This window comes from Zonotrichia albicollis, chromosome 1 (genome assembly GCF_047830755.1).
Source record: "Zonotrichia albicollis isolate bZonAlb1 chromosome 1, bZonAlb1.hap1, whole genome shotgun sequence".
Lineage (NCBI taxonomy): Eukaryota > Metazoa > Chordata > Aves > Passeriformes > Passerellidae > Zonotrichia > Zonotrichia albicollis.
In genome coordinates, this window is record NC_133819.1 from 72873404 (window position 1) to 72891790 (window position 18387).

At 41.5% G+C, this 18387-nt stretch overlaps 1 protein-coding gene and 1 long non-coding RNA gene across 3 annotated transcripts in view; one reads left to right on the plus strand and one right to left on the minus strand.

Moving 5' to 3' along the window:
- LOC141729694 (uncharacterized) overlaps positions 1-14826 on the plus strand; it is a 43662-nt gene extending 28836 nt beyond the window's left edge. Inside the window, exons 3-4 of the long non-coding RNA XR_012581123.1 lie at positions 4614-4708; positions 8684-14826. This is a non-coding gene — a long non-coding RNA (uncharacterized LOC141729694). The remainder of the gene's footprint in view (positions 1-4613; positions 4709-8683) is intronic.
- CDH20 (cadherin 20) overlaps positions 1-18387 on the minus strand; it is a 118870-nt gene that overhangs the window by 15676 nt on the left and 84807 nt on the right. For both annotated transcript variants that reach the window (XM_005481661.4, XM_074545086.1), the window contains 5 exons: positions 14770-15064; positions 12947-13066; positions 9696-9863; positions 7680-7867; positions 2782-3035 (listed from right to left, as the gene is read on the minus strand). In XM_005481661.4, coding sequence (XP_005481718.1) covers positions 2782-3035; positions 7680-7867; positions 9696-9863; positions 12947-13066; positions 14770-15064 — 1025 coding nt within the window. The remainder of the gene's footprint in view (positions 1-2781; positions 3036-7679; positions 7868-9695; positions 9864-12946; positions 13067-14769; positions 15065-18387) is intronic.

Consider the following 18387-nt stretch of genomic DNA (forward strand, 5'->3'; position numbering starts at 1 on the left):
GCATCCAGTCAGAGAAAACAGCTCCCTCTGTGAGGCTGATCCATTGTAGTTACTGAACCTTCCTGACCAATGTTGTGTCAGTTCAGTGCTGGGAACCAGCTTCCTGCACGTGTGAATGGGGGAATGTGGTGGTGTCTGCAGGCCAGAAAACCTGGGCAGGGAGGCAGCTGATGGACAGAGGTCACTGCAGAACTCGGTCAGAGGGACGATTTCTCAGAGTGGGTAAAATACTCAGTATCGTTCACAGGCATTACCTTGCTCTTAAAGGCACTTTGTGCAAGCTGCCTTCCCAGCTGACTGGGAGGGAGCATGGCAAGGGATACTTTGGCCAAAGCCACATACAGGCCTAGGTGAATGTCACAGCCTTTCTGTCCTTTTTGTTGGTACTTTCATCAGAGTGGATGGGAATTGAAAGCATTAGTCACAACAGACACTGAAGGGGCTCATTTTTCTGAATTTTCTCCTTTCAGCATGAATGCATTCACTGGAACAAGCATGACAGCCTTTTCTTTATATAGGGACTTATTAAACCAGGATATAAAACACTATTGAGATATGTTGTTGGGAAATTCCTTTACACTCTTTTTCAGAACAATCAAAGTGGAAGGGATGGCAGGTTTGTATCCCTTTCCTTCCCAGTCCTTTCTAACTCTTCATCAATAAAAAGATTCCTCAGGCATTTGATTTATAGACAATAAGTATGAGTGTTCCTATATTTTGGTACAATAATTATTCTTGTATGAGAGCTATAAAATAATTTCTCTCTGACATTTTAAGGCAAATGAGTATCTGAAATTGACTATAGCCTTGTGATTAGTGGTTCAGAATTAAGCACTGGAGTCAAGAGGCACAGGTGGATCTTTTTCTAGATTCTCCAGCTAAGTTCTCTTGTTAAGTGTATCTGCTCCTGCACACTTGTTTCCACTGTACTATTTAGATAATCTTCCTGAATCATTTAAAAACAATCATGGCATATTTCCAGCCATCAGAATTTCACAGTGTTGGAGCCAGGTACTGGATGCTGGGAAAGTAAGGATTTGAGCCAGGTCACAGTTTAAATTTCAGATGGATTTCAGTTTGTGCAACATAGTAAATCTTTGGGATTATTGTTTTAGCTTGCCTTGCCCAGTGCAAAGTGAATTCAACTTAAAACGTTGCCAGGCTGATACTGCACGGAGTTGGAATGAATGGAGGAGACCACAGAAAATGCAAGAACTAATTCTGACTATCTGCATTTTAGACAGCACTACAAATGGTATTTCTTATTACTTTTTAAATCTGTTCCTTTACCTCAACATGGGGGAAAAGGAGGGAAGAAAGGGCAGTGGAAAAGGAGGAAGGTGGGGAGAAATGAGGAAGGAAGTTGTCAAAGAACAGAGTTACAAAAGAGTCTGTGCATATTTACAACTTCTTTTTTTTTTTAATGTATCTTTGTTGATAGATTCTGTGGTTTATAGAGTGTTGTTCATCAAGGGCAGTCACTGCAAAGCTCTGAAACAACTAAGAAAAAACTCATTAAAAATAACAATGATCAATTCTACCCTCTGATAGTCCTCAGAATTATTCTTATACTATTTTAAGCAGATTAGCAGAGAGCTGTTTGCATTGCAGGGTTTAGATGATGCCAGACAGTATTCAATCAGCAAAATAGGATGCAAATGGAAAAAAGTTTCGAGTAATGAAATTGTGATGCAGACAGTATAATAGTTTTACTGAGGAATTTGAGGCAACGCCATGAGAAGTATGATAACCTTATAATGTAGGCAGAAAAGATAGGTATATTAAAGTAGCAGAGATGAAAAAAAATAATTAGACCAGCAACACAGAGTGCCATACCATTAAGAAGAACAGGCTTTGTGTCTGCTCAGATCTTCTAGCTGAAGCCCAAAGGATTGCTCATTTAGATTTTACTTTTTTTCAAAAAATCCTAGTACTCAGTGTTTCAACTCCCTCCTGTATTTCCCAGGACTGTTCCTGAACACAGGCATGTCAGAAGCTGAGCCAATGCATGGGTAGTGAAACAGCAGCTCAACACCTGAAACTCTCAGATGAGAGGAGCAGCCAACCTCCTGGGATAATCAAAGTGCCTGCACTAGTAGGTAGTGAAAATTTCTGTGTGGGCTGGCCTTGGACAAGAACACTCTCCTCTGATAAATGGGGCTGGCTGTGGCCAGCAGCCACTATGGAAGAGAGTGCTGTGATCACACAAATCTGCTCCTTTGGCTCCTTGCTGAGTTGCACCTATGAAGCTCCCATGGTTGTAAATGCACCTTTACCTTTCTTAGTGCCTTATGGGAATATCTAACTCTGCATCTTTGACCAGACACTAGATAATTTAAGAGTTCTTTGATATTTATTAGCATGCATTCACTCTACTTCAAAAGTAGTTGTCTGTTTTAGCTTATTGACAAGGGCAACCTTTGAAAGAGAAGGGGGAAAAAGGACAAGCACGTTATCCCCTTGCCATCAGGATGGCAGTGGGTTCTCAGCGACACTGTCAGGTTTTGTGCCAGCACAGGGAAGATTCTGAGGTTTGTTTTTAATGTCAGGACATGCCTGACCAACTCATTGCAAGGCTTGATGCTGATGTCTTCCACACCACAGAACAGGGGGAGCTCCTGCATTGCTTTGACAGAGCCCTCAGTGTGTGAGGTCTGGTTTGTCAAACCCTCTGATGACCACTACTGGCTGGAAAGAAAGAATCCCTCTCACTCACCACTGCCCCACCAACCAGATGTGTTAAGGACTGCTCGTGGGGCAGCACACAAAGAGAGGACAGACCTGATGGAGTTGTTGGTCACGTCTGGGTCCTTGGCAGAAATGATCTGTATGGTGGTCCCAATCTCCACATTCTCGGGCACTTCCACAAAGTAGATGCTGGACTCAAACACAGGAGGCTCATCCACGTCCTCCACACTGATGTGGACAGTGGTGGTGTCACGGAAGGGACCCAGGTTCAGGAACCGCATTTCCAAGTGAGGGTTGGCACCCTCTACCTTCAAGGTGTAGCTTTTCTTGCTCTCAAAACTTAAAGGCTGAGGAGAAAAAATTAAATCTACCATCAGGCACACCGAGCCATATAATTATTACTTTTAATTTCAAGGGCAACAAAGATAAATATTTGCAGATGCAGAAAAAGCTTTGAAAGACAGTAGTATTAGAAATGTATGCGTTTTCTGCCTTTAATTTGATAGTTGAGCTGAAAAGGCCAGGAGAAATACTTGCAGATCACTTCAAAAGACATATTCTTTCATTCTTATTGCTAAAATGAAAATATAAACAGCCACCCTGCCACTGCATCATGATTCACTCAACCTGTTTCATGCCACTCTGAGGAAAATACATGAACAAGCACACACTAATGGGAGTACCTGAAAATAAGGTAAGGCAGTTGGTTCCTCAAAAATGGGCCCAGTGGCAGGAACAAGGATGCTCACACAGGAGGTAGAGGTCCCAGTTAGCATCCTCTTTTTTTCCCCTGAGAACACCAGTCTTGTCTCCAAGACCCCTGTTTGCCAAGCTGGTAAGGGGCTCCAGTGGGAGCAGGGAACATGGTCAGCCTCTCTTGCAAGTTCTTGTTCCAGTTTTTATCCATAATCCATCCTTCCTAGAAGTGAGATTTTTTTCTTCACCTCCTTTTAGTAAGTATCCTAAACATGGGTTCACCATCCAGGTGTAATGAGTGCTAGGATTTGAATCTGCTCCCTGCCTAGAGAACAGATTAATTTCAAAGCAGTTTAATTATAAAGTATCCCTGATATCTTCCTCTGGGAACTCTTTCACTTAATATGAAATGTGAAATATTAAATACTCAAGTATTATTTGAAGCAGGGACTGAGAATGGTCTCCTTTTCCCTTTTCCCTCTTCCCTTTTCCCTTTTTTTTCCTTCTTGACACAATGGATAAAGGGAGCCAGCTTACTCAGTAGTTACCTGAATTTGATTTCCTATCTAGATAAAACTACATATTTGGTATTCATGGATATAGAAGTAACTAATGCTGACACTGAACATCTCAATAAATAAATTTTTCATTTCCCTTCCATCTTCTTTTCACAGATCCCTGAAGAAAATAAGGTATCTCCAAAACCTTCTTAGATCTGAATGAAAATTTCCATATTCAATGTGCTACTTACCTTGGTCTTGGTAAAAGATTACAGTAAGGATTTAAAAAACCAGAATAACAGTATGGAAGGGTCAGTCCAAAATATTAAAAAATGCCACCAGATGAAGTACAGCTCACAGAGGATACAGTCACGCTTCTCAAATTGCGTTCAGAAGTTGCAAGCAATTGCAGTGTGGTTAAATGGTCACAACCCTTTACTTGGATAATCTGGGCAGGTCTGATGCTGAAAACCAGCACAGTGAATTCCCTTAGCTTGCACAGATTCTGAGCAAGACAAATCTTGTACCAGGAAAGAAATGGCTAATCTCAGGGTCACCCAGTGGGGCATACCCCTCTTTGCTATATGAGTAGTTTTCAAAAAGAGCTGCTTTATATGGACATAAGGATTTGAGCCTCATGTGTGGAATTACCACACACAGCAACAGTTCATTTCAACTGCAGTAAGATATCTGCTGTTCCCATCCAATCCCTTTGCTTGTTCTTTTCAGCTCTTTCTATTTGAAGACCAATCACCAGACTGACACATGGAGATGGGAAGCAAAATAAAAGAGAAGGAGGATGCCAAAGCCATTGGAAGTCAAAGGTACAAAGATCATGACTGTGGCAGTAAATTTATCCTTTGCCAGTCATAACCTATTTCTTTTCTGCCCTGCTTAATGGAACAGCTGGCCCTGTTCTGCAGCCATGAGGTGTGTATTAAACTAATACACACCTCATGGCTGCAGAACAGGGCCAGCTGCAGAAGATTTCCATGCATCAGGAAGAAGATTTCCATGCTCAGGCATGGGCCTCAAAACACCTCCTGGATCCAACCAAGCCTTCAGCACTTGTCTGCTGCTCCAGCAGCTTCCTCCTTCAGAAGGCGACATGTTGCAGTGACATATGAAACTGCTTTCACAGTAAATTACCAGTACTGATGTCTTGCATAGGAATGCCTGACTAAAGACTGGCATTCTTGAAATTATAAAACTGAAGATCACTCAGCATTTAGTACATGAGAGTGAGGAATGAAGACTGGAATGGGAACAGGTTTCTGTGCTGGGGACATGATGGTCCAGTATTGCTGGAGATGCTGCTCAGTGAGCGAGTCAGTACAAACTGTGCAGTCTGGCAGCAGCTACAAACAGGTGATCTGAAACCTGCTCCTGCTGCCTTTAGCTCCACCTGGTACATCAGCAGCTACTGCAGGCATAGCACTTGTCAGCTAGGGTTTGGTGAGGTCTACAAATGTAATATCCCTGGCTGCAGAGTCATTATTGTCTACCAGTTGCATATTTATGAGCTGTAAAAATAGCAGTAAGATATTCACTGGACCAAGCTACACTTATTGTCCATCTGGCAGGGAATGTGCAATGTAAAGGTGCCTAAACATATACTAAGAAAGAGGCCATTTTATTGAATTGTTTCCCACATGAAGAAAACTGCATGAGAAACACTGTGTGTACATTAAAAGCTAGGATACAAAAAATCAGTTAAATCACAGACAGACTTAACAGCTTTAAACCCCAATTACATTATTAAAATACATAATCACCTAGATCAAGTTAGAAAAATGAGAAAAATCAGACAAGTGTGCTAGACCACTGCATTTTTGATGTTCCTGTTCGCCTTCATTGTCAAAGATGACTTTACCTCCCATTTCTCTCCTGTGCTAATGCCTCAGCACACTGTCCCCCTCATCAGACTTTTCTCCCATGGGTGCATTCAAACTTCTTCCCAATGTTGGTCCCATGGAGAGGGCAGGCAAGTTACCTTCTCCTGTGAACTTAGCATGCTGCAAAACACAGCCAAGAGGAGAGGCAGCACATGGAAAGCTCTCCTTGTCCTTGTCCTTCTGGCACTGCTGACACAGGCACTGAGAGGGGGCACCATGCAGGGGGGAATTTAGCAAGAACCACTGTGAGAAAGTGATTGATCAGGCAATGTCAGGGAAGGAAGGCAGGACAGGACAGGGCTCTCCTGTGTGCTGTGCTGGCTGGGTTACCCAGCACCCTGCCTTCCAAGGGCAGTGCAGAAGGGAAGGCAGGGAGAAGAGGAAAGTAGGGTGAGCATCAGTATCCCAGGCAGGCAGCCTGGAAGGTACTGTAAATCTTCAGGAGGTGCTCAACATTTTGTGGGATTAGTAGGCTGTGATGAGTAGCCACAACACCACAAGCAGTAGTCTTGTCAGTAACTGTAAGTTCTGGCTTTATGATGCCTGTGTTAGAAGTGCTAATTATTTTGCTTGGGAAATCTGTCAAGAAAAATTAAAGGGGAAGTTTTGCTTACTTTTAAAAAAGATTTTATTCTTGGTTTAGAAATTCTATCTTCCCTTTCCTCCCATTTTGATATCTTTTTATATCGACACCAGCTGAATTTTTTTGGAAGGGATTCAAAGGACAACTTTCCCAGTGTTTGGTTATTGATAATCACAGCATTACATAAAGTTAGAGACATACATACAATATTACGAATGTTTATGTACAGTAGGTGGATTGAGCATATGCACCTGATGCCAGTATATATCTGGTATGATTGATACCATACATTTTATAATTCCTCTGGACATACAAGAAAATGTAGCAAAACTGTATTCATAATAACGAAGGTCAAGCTTATTGGCACATTTGCTCCAAAGAAACTATTTTCTTTCGTTGATAAATGAGTGGAAAATTACATTGGAGTTTGCATTCAGCATCTATTTCATTCCAGAAGATATGCTTAACTTTAGGGACTAATATACACAAAAAAAGAGCTGGGGAAAGGTGACCATAAATACATGCTTAAATGCTTTGCTGTAGGGCATAGAGGCTTGCAAGGTCAAAGCTCTCCCCTGTATTGTTCCATTTTAGTGCACAATTTAATCCCAGGCTATTTAAATGGAAACTATACTTCCTTATTAGTACACTAGAGATGCTTAGGCAGAAATATGGTTACAATTTCATAACCTAGAAACAGAGTTGAACTTCTAACATTTATGTACGATTGTAGAATAAATATCCCATAGCGGGGAGCCTAAGCAAAATACTCAATGCCTTCCTGCATAGCCTGTGGTACAGAGTACCAGCAGTTTCACAGCTGCCATTTTAGAGACAGCTTCCTCTAGACTAATTAGCATTTATGGATCTTCAAGCAGCAATTAAAAAAAAAAAACACTGCCTGGGTTTTATTGGTTTATAAATAATTCCAAGGCATGCTTTATTATTGTTTGTGGAATACCACAGTGAAAAATATGTACAGTTCAAATGCAAATATTGATCTAATTTCTTGCATTGTAGGATAATTAAGCTACGGAGAATATTTAAATAGATAAATAAGGAGTCAGAGCATTCCTTTGGTGGGAAAAGACATGTTTATGTTAATGATGTTCCCACTTTATAAAAGTTGTTCTTAGGAATGCAGTCTGCTTTCATATTTTAGCAATAAATGTTAAAGAAATTGTGTTTTACAGCCAGAAAGGGGCTACTGTCACATAATGGGAACCAAGTTACTGCAGGCATAGGGAATATTCCACACATAAAATGCAACCCGGACACTTAGCCATATAAATCACTATAAAAAGGAAACTTTTTTACCTTTCTTACAGTGATGATGCCAACTTGGTAATTAGGATCAGTGTTAATATCAAAGACATCCAGTCCATCTCCATCCACAAGGCTGTATTTCATCTCTGCATTAATGCCTTCGTCCAGGTCTTTAGCAACCACACGGCCCACGGTGGAGCTGATGGGAGCAGACTCCAGCACACTCATCTGATAATGCTCTGGCACAAGCAGCACACAGGGAGAGAGGGGAAAAACAGGCCGTGAAGAGGAACCAAAAAAACTGCGAAACAATGCAGTGGATCAGGGAGGCCACAACACTGCATGGCCTGCAGAGAGTCTTTAGCACCTGTGCCAAAGCTGTGACAGCCACGTGATTTCCTTTAAAAAGCCACAGCCCAGCTAAATTTCCTGGGGAAGTTTTATTTAGGTGTTTGTTATAGCAACAGGTTTGTTGAATAGGTTTTTAAAAAACAGCAATACATCTTAAGATAGGAACTTCAACTAGAAAAATAGGACAATTAGCACCAGTGCTGTTGCAGCCATGATATAAAGCAGGATATGTAACAGATTTAATAGGACAGGCATATTTTTATTTGAACAGTTTGTACAGCAGGAATAAACAAGTTTTGAGCACCACAAATCCTTTCTCAAGTCCCTTCAAAATTCTTTTCAGCCCTGAAGAAGGAATTTACCAGTTATTCTATTAAAATGTATTGCCTCTTCCAACAAATACTGTCTTGACCACATTTGTTGCATTGCTAATTTGCTTAACAGCAAGAGTGGAGAAAGAACAACCTGCTATTTTAAAAGTGTATTTTGAAAATATAAATGCTGTACCTAAAATACTTCTCTGGCATCATGCTTTACTTTCAAACCTTCCTTGCTGCACCCCCTCTGTTGACTGCATCAACTTTAGAAGGCTATGCTAAGCTTTAGAAGGCAGAATAACACCAAGGACGGGGTTTGATGAATTGTAATTTTTCTTAATCAAGAGTTTGATATCAGTTATAATTCATGCCACTTTCAAAACACAGCTGGCAATGGCGTGCTCAAGAAGTTGCTCTAACAGAAGAAAAGTGGAAGCTGAGAGTTCTTGCTGATCCTAGAGGAATACTTTGATTTACCAGTGCAACATGCAGTAACAGATGGAAAAGAAGAATACCATCAAAAAGAACTGCGGGAGTTTGCATTACTCAGCTAAATGAGAAAAACGTCAAAACCAAAATGGCCTGAGATTGATTTACACCACTAAAAGAATCCATTTTCTTTAAAAATCCCAAATTACATCCCTTGGAAGATTTAGTCCAATCAAAACTGAAAAGCTTCTTTCAAATTTTTAATGGCAATATAGAATTATGTAAATGAATGTGATAAAAAATCTTATTAACAAAGAGCAAAATATTGCAAATCTTGTTTTGAAGTTCACTTTCGTAAATACAAAGTTGTGTTTCTGGTAAGAGTGGAGCTGCCTATTTTTGCATCCATTAAGTATGGCTGTTAAATATCTTAGGGTATATCTTAACTGTATATTGCTGAGGTTTAGATGAACCTTTCCTGGAGAACAGCCTGTGTGACAACCCACTCCACACTGGCAGCACAGCTCCCAGATGCTCCCCTGCTGTGGCCTGGCTGGAGTGTTGAATGAATTATCTTTCAACTTCCAGCACCACCACATGTCCCTGATTTGAGAGACATCCTCTGGAGATAAGATGAAAAGGCAATCAGAGTAGCAATTAGTAGCCAAAGGCAATGGCCATGAGCAGTCTAAAAACAAAAGTTCTCCTTCCTGCCTTTTTCTGTAAATTAATTTCCCATCCTTTGTAAAAAAAGTGTTGCTTTTGATAATTTTGGAGGTCAGAAACTTTTTCTGCAAGGCAAGGTATTGAATAACTCCTTTTGACATTTTTTTTAAGGAGAGTTCCATATCAAATCTGCATTCTGCCCATCTCTAGTTGTCACTATCCTGAGTTTGAAAATGGCTGTCATGAGGGCAAACACAAAACTCAGCCACCCCTTTTTGCCTGTCGTGGCCCCAAGGGTACTCACTCTGTGGAAATCTGGGTGGATTGTCATTGACATCAGAGAGAGAGATGTTGACTGTGGTTGTTCCAGCTAATCCTCCCAGCTGTCCACCCATATCCTTGGCCTGGATAATCACTTCATAATATTCTTTTGCTTCTCGGTCCATGTTCATTAGAGCTGTTCTAATTAAGCCTGAGATTGAGGGTGGAAAGGCATTTGGGGAACAAAAGAAAATGGCTGTTAGAGAATACACAAAGAGGGTAGAGGGCTCTTGCTCCTGCATCCTATTCTCCGTGTCAAGAGTGACCCCAGGCTCTGCACTGAGTCCCACCTTTCCTGGCAGAGTAAAACTCACCCAAGTGGAATCTAGGTTAACAGAAGGTGTGAATTTTAAAGAAGCCAGTTAAAATGCATCAGCTCTGGGACAGGCTGCACGTTCAAAATTAAAATGTTGCCTTCCAAGGAAAAGCTTTTTGGGAACAGTGTGCTAGGGCGAATTAAAGGCCCTGCTGAGGATGACAAGCTCTGCACATCACTGGAAGTGTTGTGCTTTGCTAAAACATCCATCAAGACAAGTTTTCAGAGCACGCAGTCCCAGAGACCACCTGGCAGGAGCCCGGGGGGCTTTGCTCCGGGACCCAGGCTGGGGCTGGAAGTGCAGAATGCAGGGAGACCCCGCTGCCCCCGCTCCGGAGGGACCGCAGGGCGTCCCTTCCTTTCGGGGTAACACTTCTGCGAGAGGACATCAGGTGGCAGTAGCACTTCTCTTATGGAGGCTGCGAGCGCCGGCCCGGGCAGCGCCGCGGGACTGCCGGGCGCTCCGGGTGCCGCTGTGCCCGGGACAGCTCCGTGTCCCCGCTGTCCCCCGCCGTCCTCCTGCAGCCCTGCCAGCCCCAGCCAGCCCCACAGCACCTCCGGGAGCTCCCTCGAGCAGCCGGCAGTGCAGCCCGGGGATCCGCTGCCGTGGGACAATCCCTCGCTAGGGACACGTTTGGGATGTCCTTAGGGTGGGGGCAGGCGTGTCAGGCACCATCCCAGTCGCACGGTTCAACAGGCAGCACTTGCGCATCAGGACACTATTAACTTGACTGATCTGCATTTAGGCTTTATTTTTAGCAGAAAGGCAATGTATGGGTTTAATAAAAAAGCAGTAAAAAGATATTGTGTTGGCAATTATCGTTGTGTGTGAAGGGAAGAAATAGTGACCGGTAGGAGCAGCTCGCAGTGTGCTGCTTTAATCTTCCAGCGTGGAGCCCTTCAGAGTCCCATCCTGCAAAGCTGAGTGCCTCCTGTGAAGTGCTGTAGCTCCTCAGCTCCCATGGATATATAAATAAGATATGAAAATATTTAGCATTTTGGGAAGAATTTTCTCCATGTATGAACACTTTGTAGGGAATTTCCACTCTAGGCCTGACCTAAAAAAAGAGATCAGTGCCTAAACTCCAGGCTCTGCCATGCCTATCTTTCGGGCCTCCGGTCCCTAGAGGACACCAGGACTCAGAACCAGATCAGGTACCCAGAGATGCAGCAATGCAGAGCAGGGAGCATCTGATGCTGCTGCACACAGTCAGCAAAGAAATGCTAAGGATGGTTGTGAACATAAAACCCATCCTTAGGGCTATAGGAAAGGCTATGGGAAAGGTTAAGATCCTCAGGTCTGCCAAAGAAATGTACTGGAACCATTTCTTTCACTAAAGTGAGTGAGGTTTGTGCTCTTAAGGAAACAGTAAAGAGCAAAGGTCCTTTTTTTCTATAAGAGCCAGATTTATTAGGAAGTGGGAGAGTTCTTTTATCTTCTAGGGGAATATGATTGTGGTTAGGCTGTAAAAGTGTTCTGGAAAAAGGGAGGAGGAGGCTCTCAACTTTCCTTTGAAGTTGTGCTTTCACATAGACACTTGTTCAGCACCTGTGAGGACAGTGACAGAATAGGAATAGGAGCACACCTTTGGAACTGAGAGTCTGTGTTGGGAGATAAATGGTAAAGACTCCAACTGCTACTAGAGGAGGACTGGACTGAAATGAGTTGCCCACTATTGGGTGTTTTAATCACTATCTATCAATGCAAAGGAGCTGTTGGTCACTTATGCTCTAGCTCTATTTTAGAAAAATGTCAGAGCTGCAATTGCATTATGTGAGCTACCAAATCCCACAGGTGAGTTTGCACAGGGGAAGTTGATTACAGTCCTGTGTTTGTCTGTAAATGGCTTCTGGCTTACAACAGCGCTTACCCTAAATGGAAGCCCAGCTGCTGACTGAGGCAGCTAAAGGCTGAGGCATTTCTGAGCCTGTCTAGAGATGCAGGTCTAAGTGACTGGGAAGTTAATTAGAGGAGAAAAAGACCTCTTCTGAGTTAAATACTGATAAAGTACATGCTTTTAGACTTAAGGGCCCATTCTGTATAAGCTGCATTCTAATGGCTAAATCTGTTCTGGATCTGACCCTGAATATCGATCTTTTGCTTTCTTAGAAATAATTTGGTTCTCAACAAATCTGTGGTTACACCTTTATTTGTTTATCGTTGACACCTGATTACAAAGGAGTATTAGTAGCTTTTTAATATTGTAAATATAAACAAAACTATGCCACATACAAGTTTGTCTTTGGCTAGAGCACCTACACTATAAACTGCTAACTTTGGAAGAAGTTTATTCAGTGTTTTTCCTATGTTGTTCCCTAGGGCTCTGCAGTGACTATTGTCTCATGAGTTTCTGACCTTAGCACTACAGATGCCCTTTAGAAACTGTCAAAATCTGTCAGATTCCACTTTTGAATATAAACCTTGGATGTATAGAGAAAAGAGAGAGAGAAAGCAAGCGAAACAGAGAGAATGTCCTATAGATGAATGTAAGGTTATTAACAAGAATACCCTTAGGTAAAACTACTCTAGATAACTGCATCCTTTAGCTTTGCACTTTCCAGTCCTGGCTGATTCATAGATTTTTTTTTCCCCTAAGCCTTGTTATCAACTAGATCTGTTTAAGACATTTTTCAATGATAGAAACCAACAAGAGTATTTATAGCACCAAACCCATCAAGATCCTGAGTTGCAGAATATGGTCATTCAGGGGAATATATCACTGGAAAAAGCACATTCTTCTTCTGGAACTCACTGCCACTGCATTACTTTACCCCTCACACAGTGCTGCTCTGTCTTGGCTCCAAGCCACAAAGACACATTTCTCTGACCACAGCTATGATGCACTGCCCTTTTTTTTCTGCTTGCAACTTTTTCTTTTGGTTTCCACACTGACTCATTCCCTGATGAAATAACATACCTGTCCGAGAGTCCACAGAGAAATATGGTTGTCCTTGGAGAATACTGTATACGACTCTCGCGCTGTTCCCATAGGTTGGGTCATCAGCATCTGTCGCTGTCACCTGGATAACAGAGGTGCCTGACAAAAAAACCATCAAGGTAAGACTTTGTGGGATAAAGGGCTGGCAGGAAAAGTACACAGTTCAAAGTAAATTGAAATGCCTAACAAGAGCTTTCCCACACGGAACTTTTTCACTTGATGCTCATAGTGCTTGTACTTATTGTTCATACTTGTAGCTCATTAGCACTAAAGGAATTAATAGGTATTAATTCATCATGCTTCTATAAGAAGATATAAAAGAGCAAGTACTCTATGGACCACAGTTACAGAATTGCTGAGCTAACAGTACTTTGTTATGGTTGACAGAGAGATGGTAATTATATACTGCTTGCTTCTTTTCCCCTTGTCTTGATTTTGAATATTTTTAGGAGGCAGCTCAAAGAAGCTCCATAGCTCTGCTGACATAAATCATGAACGGTTTTCACAGGCCCATAGATGCTGTAAGTTAACTGTGGGATGGAAATTGTACACAAACAGTGAGCATGAAGGGATGTATCTCTGAGATAATCACTCTGTGGGACTGCAGTTTACATTGTATTGCCTGAAGATTATACACTGCTGAAGAGCCTTTGCAACCCGCACAGAGGCATATATATTTCTTTTTTCAATTGGTTTTCAAGGTCTGCTTCCTCTGAAGCTAGTAATGGCTTGCAGGTGATGTAATTTATCAAGAACAAGGAGAAGGTGAGGCACAACTGAAATATGTGTGGGTTTTGACTCCTTAAAATGTCAGACAATGCCTTTATGAATGTATCTAGCCTTCTACGTAATGTTTTGTGTTACAAACAAATCTGATGTTACTAGATAAGTGCTTGAAGATAAATCTGAACTCAAGCTAGCCATTACCATTAAAAATATTATTACTGACTGGAACTTCTGTATTTGATGCCTCTCTCTAGCTTTATGTCAACATAATATTGAAGAATGAGAAGTTGAAGCATATCTGTATCTTCAGGACTTGAAATTTATATGGTATTATTATCTCTGCAGCGATGTCACAGAGCCAAAAAGCAGTAAGCAAACAAAGACAATGCAAAAAGAAAAAAAAAAAGTCCAGAAAAACAATATTTTATGTGATTATTTGAATTCTTATATGGAAATGATTTCTCCTGACTTGTGTCAGGATAGGAAAATAGGAAGGCTGCTCTTTGTCTTCTGCATTGCAATAACAGAAGTGTCTTCAACATGATCCCATTCTGTAAAAATGGAGGGCAAATAGTAACAGAATCTCAGGATTCACTGAACTTTGTTTAGTGCAGGCTTCCATGAATTAGAAGGAGCCAATGATTGTTTTATGTCTTCCTGTTTTCAAGGGCTCCTGGACAGTAGCTGAGCTCTCAGTATGAAATTAATTAGGTTGCTAGGACTGTGTTATTTTCAGGATGGTAATGACTGTCCAATGGATTTTATTATTTCTACCATCTGATGTCAGAGGAGAAGGGGCACTATGTAATACAAATTGTCTAAACATGGCATGTTTGAATCACACCTTTTACATCTCTCAGGCTTCCCTTGGCACGTTTTCTTTCAGAGGAGCTGATGCTGTTGTAAAGCCCGTTGTCTCTTTTCTACAGCAAGAAGGCACCCCAGGATAAACTCCTCTGTCCTGCAGCTCCTGCACAAGGGGCAGAAGCTGAGATCAAGGAGTCAGGGAATTTGTGTTTTGGTGACCATCTCCAATTTGCTCACAGGGGAAAGATACTCCACAAAATCTGTCTTACCCACAGGTGACATTTCTGGAACAGAGGCTACGTAAGGTCCATCCAGGAACTTGGGTTCATTGTCATTGATGTCTTGGATTTTGATGATAAACTCTGACTCTGGTTCCATGGGCCGGCCCGTTCTCCTGTCCAGAGCCTGTGCTCTGAGGGTGTACTGTGACCTTTCTTCCCGGTCCAGCCGCTGAATGGCATGAATGTCCCCTGTCGTGTCATCAATTGTGAACACAATGCCAGCTCCCTCTCCTGAGAGGATGTACTTGATGGAGCCATCTCCCCTGTCCATGTCAGAGTGGAGCTGTGGAAAGGAACAGGATTCAATTAGACCATGGGCTGGGTAAGCAGCTGCTGAGAAACACAGAGCACGTGATCATCCCCAGCATTCTGGTCTCACTGTTGGGATTCACAAGCTGGTTCTAATGAACTCGCTTTGCTGAAAGAGGCAAATAGTAAAGTCTGTATCACGTAGCTGAAATTAAAAACCCTCTCCTGTCTTCCTGCTTCTGCACCCACAGCTGTGCCAAAAGAAAAGGCAGAGGCACCCAAACAGGAACAAGCTCTGTGCCTTTTTGGAATCTCACTCAACACAATAATTATCTTTTGCCTTGTTACAATGGTCACTGAGAAGATTTGGGATAAAGTGAGGTCAGCAAAGCTGCAGACTGTGATTCCTCACATGGCTTAAGAGGAGTCAAATACTACAGGGGTAGCATGATGTTGGGGCAAATAAGGCAAATCTGTTTGGGATCAAGGGGAAAGCAGAATGGGAGAGCTACCCAGTAAGTGTTATGATAGAAATATTTTAATCTTTTTCCATTAAATTTTAGTAATAAAATTAGTCTGGATCCTGACATCTTCAGGAAGGAATATTGTCAAATAATAAGCAAGCTAAGCAGCAAAAAACAGTTGCTTATGCCCATGGCAGGCTATAGAAATGAGAACCATCCCAGATTTTCTAGGAAATTAGCAAACGGATTTATTGCATGACTGCTAATTAGTTCTGAGCAGCCACAGATAACTGTGAGTGCAACAGAAAAGAGCAAGAGTAAACGTAGTACTAATTATAATCTAAAACAGGGAAACAAATAATTCAGGGGACTACATTCTGTTAAACACCTGGTTCCCATGAAATACTGGAATGACTATCAAAAGCAATCAAATTGGTTAATTTCACTCACACTATGAAAATCCACAATAGTATGCTCATACTTCCATGCCTTTGAGGAACAGCGCATAAAGATCAATGCCCAGTGGCAGTAATCATTCAGTACCAAAAGACAGGAAAGCAATAGACTTGAGGTACAAAAATCAAAATGATTCACATGTGAATACCATTTTCCAGTGTGGTTATCATTGTGGGTGATGAATAAAGGATAAATAATAATTTTAAAAAAGGAGTGAAAGTGGGCTGGATTCAATTAAACACATTTTAAAATGCATATATGGGCAAATTATCTCAGAAATATGGTCAGAATTAGGTGTGTGTTTAACGCTTTGATGAGCTTAAAGGACAGATGGGAGTAATCTTGGAGGATGGGGCCAAACATAGGTAAATATTTGAACTGGAGAGAGAAATCTTAGAATAATAGACTGAATATATGAACACAGTATTTGAAGAAATAATTTGAACAGAAATGCATAATTTGTGTCAAAAAGCAGAAGTCAAACTTTGTACAGTTGATTATAGACTACTCTGTCAAGAAAGAAAGGAGAAATCTCATCTCTGAGCTGTTTAAAACATAAGGATCATATACAATAACTTATTACATAGGAGAAAGTTCAATAGGAATGTGGGCAAAATGACTTATCTGACCTAAGCATTTCTAGTGCCACTGAGGCAGCTCCTCAGCTGTTTTAGGGCACATGATGCTGATCCTGTTGGCTGGGGAGTGGAAAGACCTTTTCCCCCAGTAAAGGGTCTGGTTGGGAGACACTCATTCTCCAAAGGGTGTCTCCCCTATTTGCCTCTTAGGTCAGGTGATCTACGCAAAACTTGGACCCTCTCCTGATTTTAGGGCAAGAGTGCTTTCAGCTGAGGTGGGATCCCATGGTTTTCCATGGCATATCCCAGCATGCAGACAGGTCTGTATGGAGGTGGCCCATGGGCTCCAAGCAGCTTCTGGGACAGTGAATGTTAAGGGCAACAGCGCTGCAATGTGGCTGCAGGAGCTGAAGGTGCAGGTTGAGACAATAACTGTGTCAGGCCACTGGTATTTCACTTCCTCCTCCTCTGCCTCCATCCCTGCAGTGGCTACTGCATCTGAGAAACATCAGTATTTTGGAGAAAATCTGGCAGCTCTCAGGCCATGCATTAACTGAATGGTGGAAGAACAAGCCCAGAAAAATTTGGCAGTGGTAAACAGTTAAATTTAGATGGCTGCCATGTGTATTAATTCACATGCAGGCACCAGGACTGCAAACTGGTATATCTTCAGGAAACACCATCTTGTGATTAGTTTAAAAAAAGACAGTGGTTGTCATTATTTACCCTAAACACCCATTACTCAGAGATTATCACTGCAGGAGCTAGTAAGCAGGATACTTCCAGAAGGAGGACACTATTATAGCTTTTCAAATTGATTCAGAACCACTAAGCTACATCTTGGGCATTTGTTTTAGTGCATTAGTGCTCCAGTGAAAGAATACAGCTGCTGAGACAGATACAGATGTTAGACCTGATTGGGGAATTAGAGCTGGGCTTGATGGAAGAAAATGTGTTTTGGAACACCAACAAGTCCTCATTAAATAAGGAAAGGAAAAAAAGAAAAGAGAAAGAGGAAGGCAAAGTCAAATGCAAAGTCAAAAGGCAAAAATGAAACAGAAAAGAAAGAGAAAAATGAAAAAGAAATTAAAAACAAGGAAAAAAGAAAACAGGAAAAGAAAAGAGAACAGGAAAAGAAAATTAAGAAGGAGAAAAATAAGAAGGAAAAGAGAAAGAAAAAAAAAAGCATTTTTTGAAATAGCAGTAGGTGTTCACGAATTTTCTGAATACTTAGAAGCAAATAATGAATCAAACTTATGGGTTAAATTACACTTTCTGCCCCAAGCCCTGTTTGGAATAAATGCAGTTGTGAAGGGAGCAAACAAGGAATGAACATGGCATGCTGTTAAGAATTTGGGAGTACAAGAGGATCTCTGTCTAGCTGTGATTTGTTAGAAACATTGGGTCTCAACCAAGGCTAGGCAGTAACAAATGCTAGCAGCACTTTTGCAGCTTCTCGTATAACCCACTCTTTCAAGACAAAGCAAAAAAGAGTATAAAAGACAAAAAGACATAATACTGCCAGACTGCAATAAATCTGAAAGAATTTGGTGTCTGAAGGGACTGAAGTTCACACCAAACCTAATATCAGAATGCTGTAGTTTGGAGTGTAAAAATCACTGTGTTGGAAAGGTGATCTAGTTTTAAGTTGGCTCTCTTTTATGGGTGGTGCAATAAATTGTGCTGCCATGTGGTTGATACAGAGTAGGAGGAATTAATTTTTACTTTCTCCTTCATATTAAGGAATGGGTTATTGGAGGAATAAAGCTGATAACTCCTGAGAAGTTTTTAACTGTGTCAACCCGCGTTGCTCCTTTTGATGAGAACTGTACAAAAAACTAACGATGTTACATCTGCTT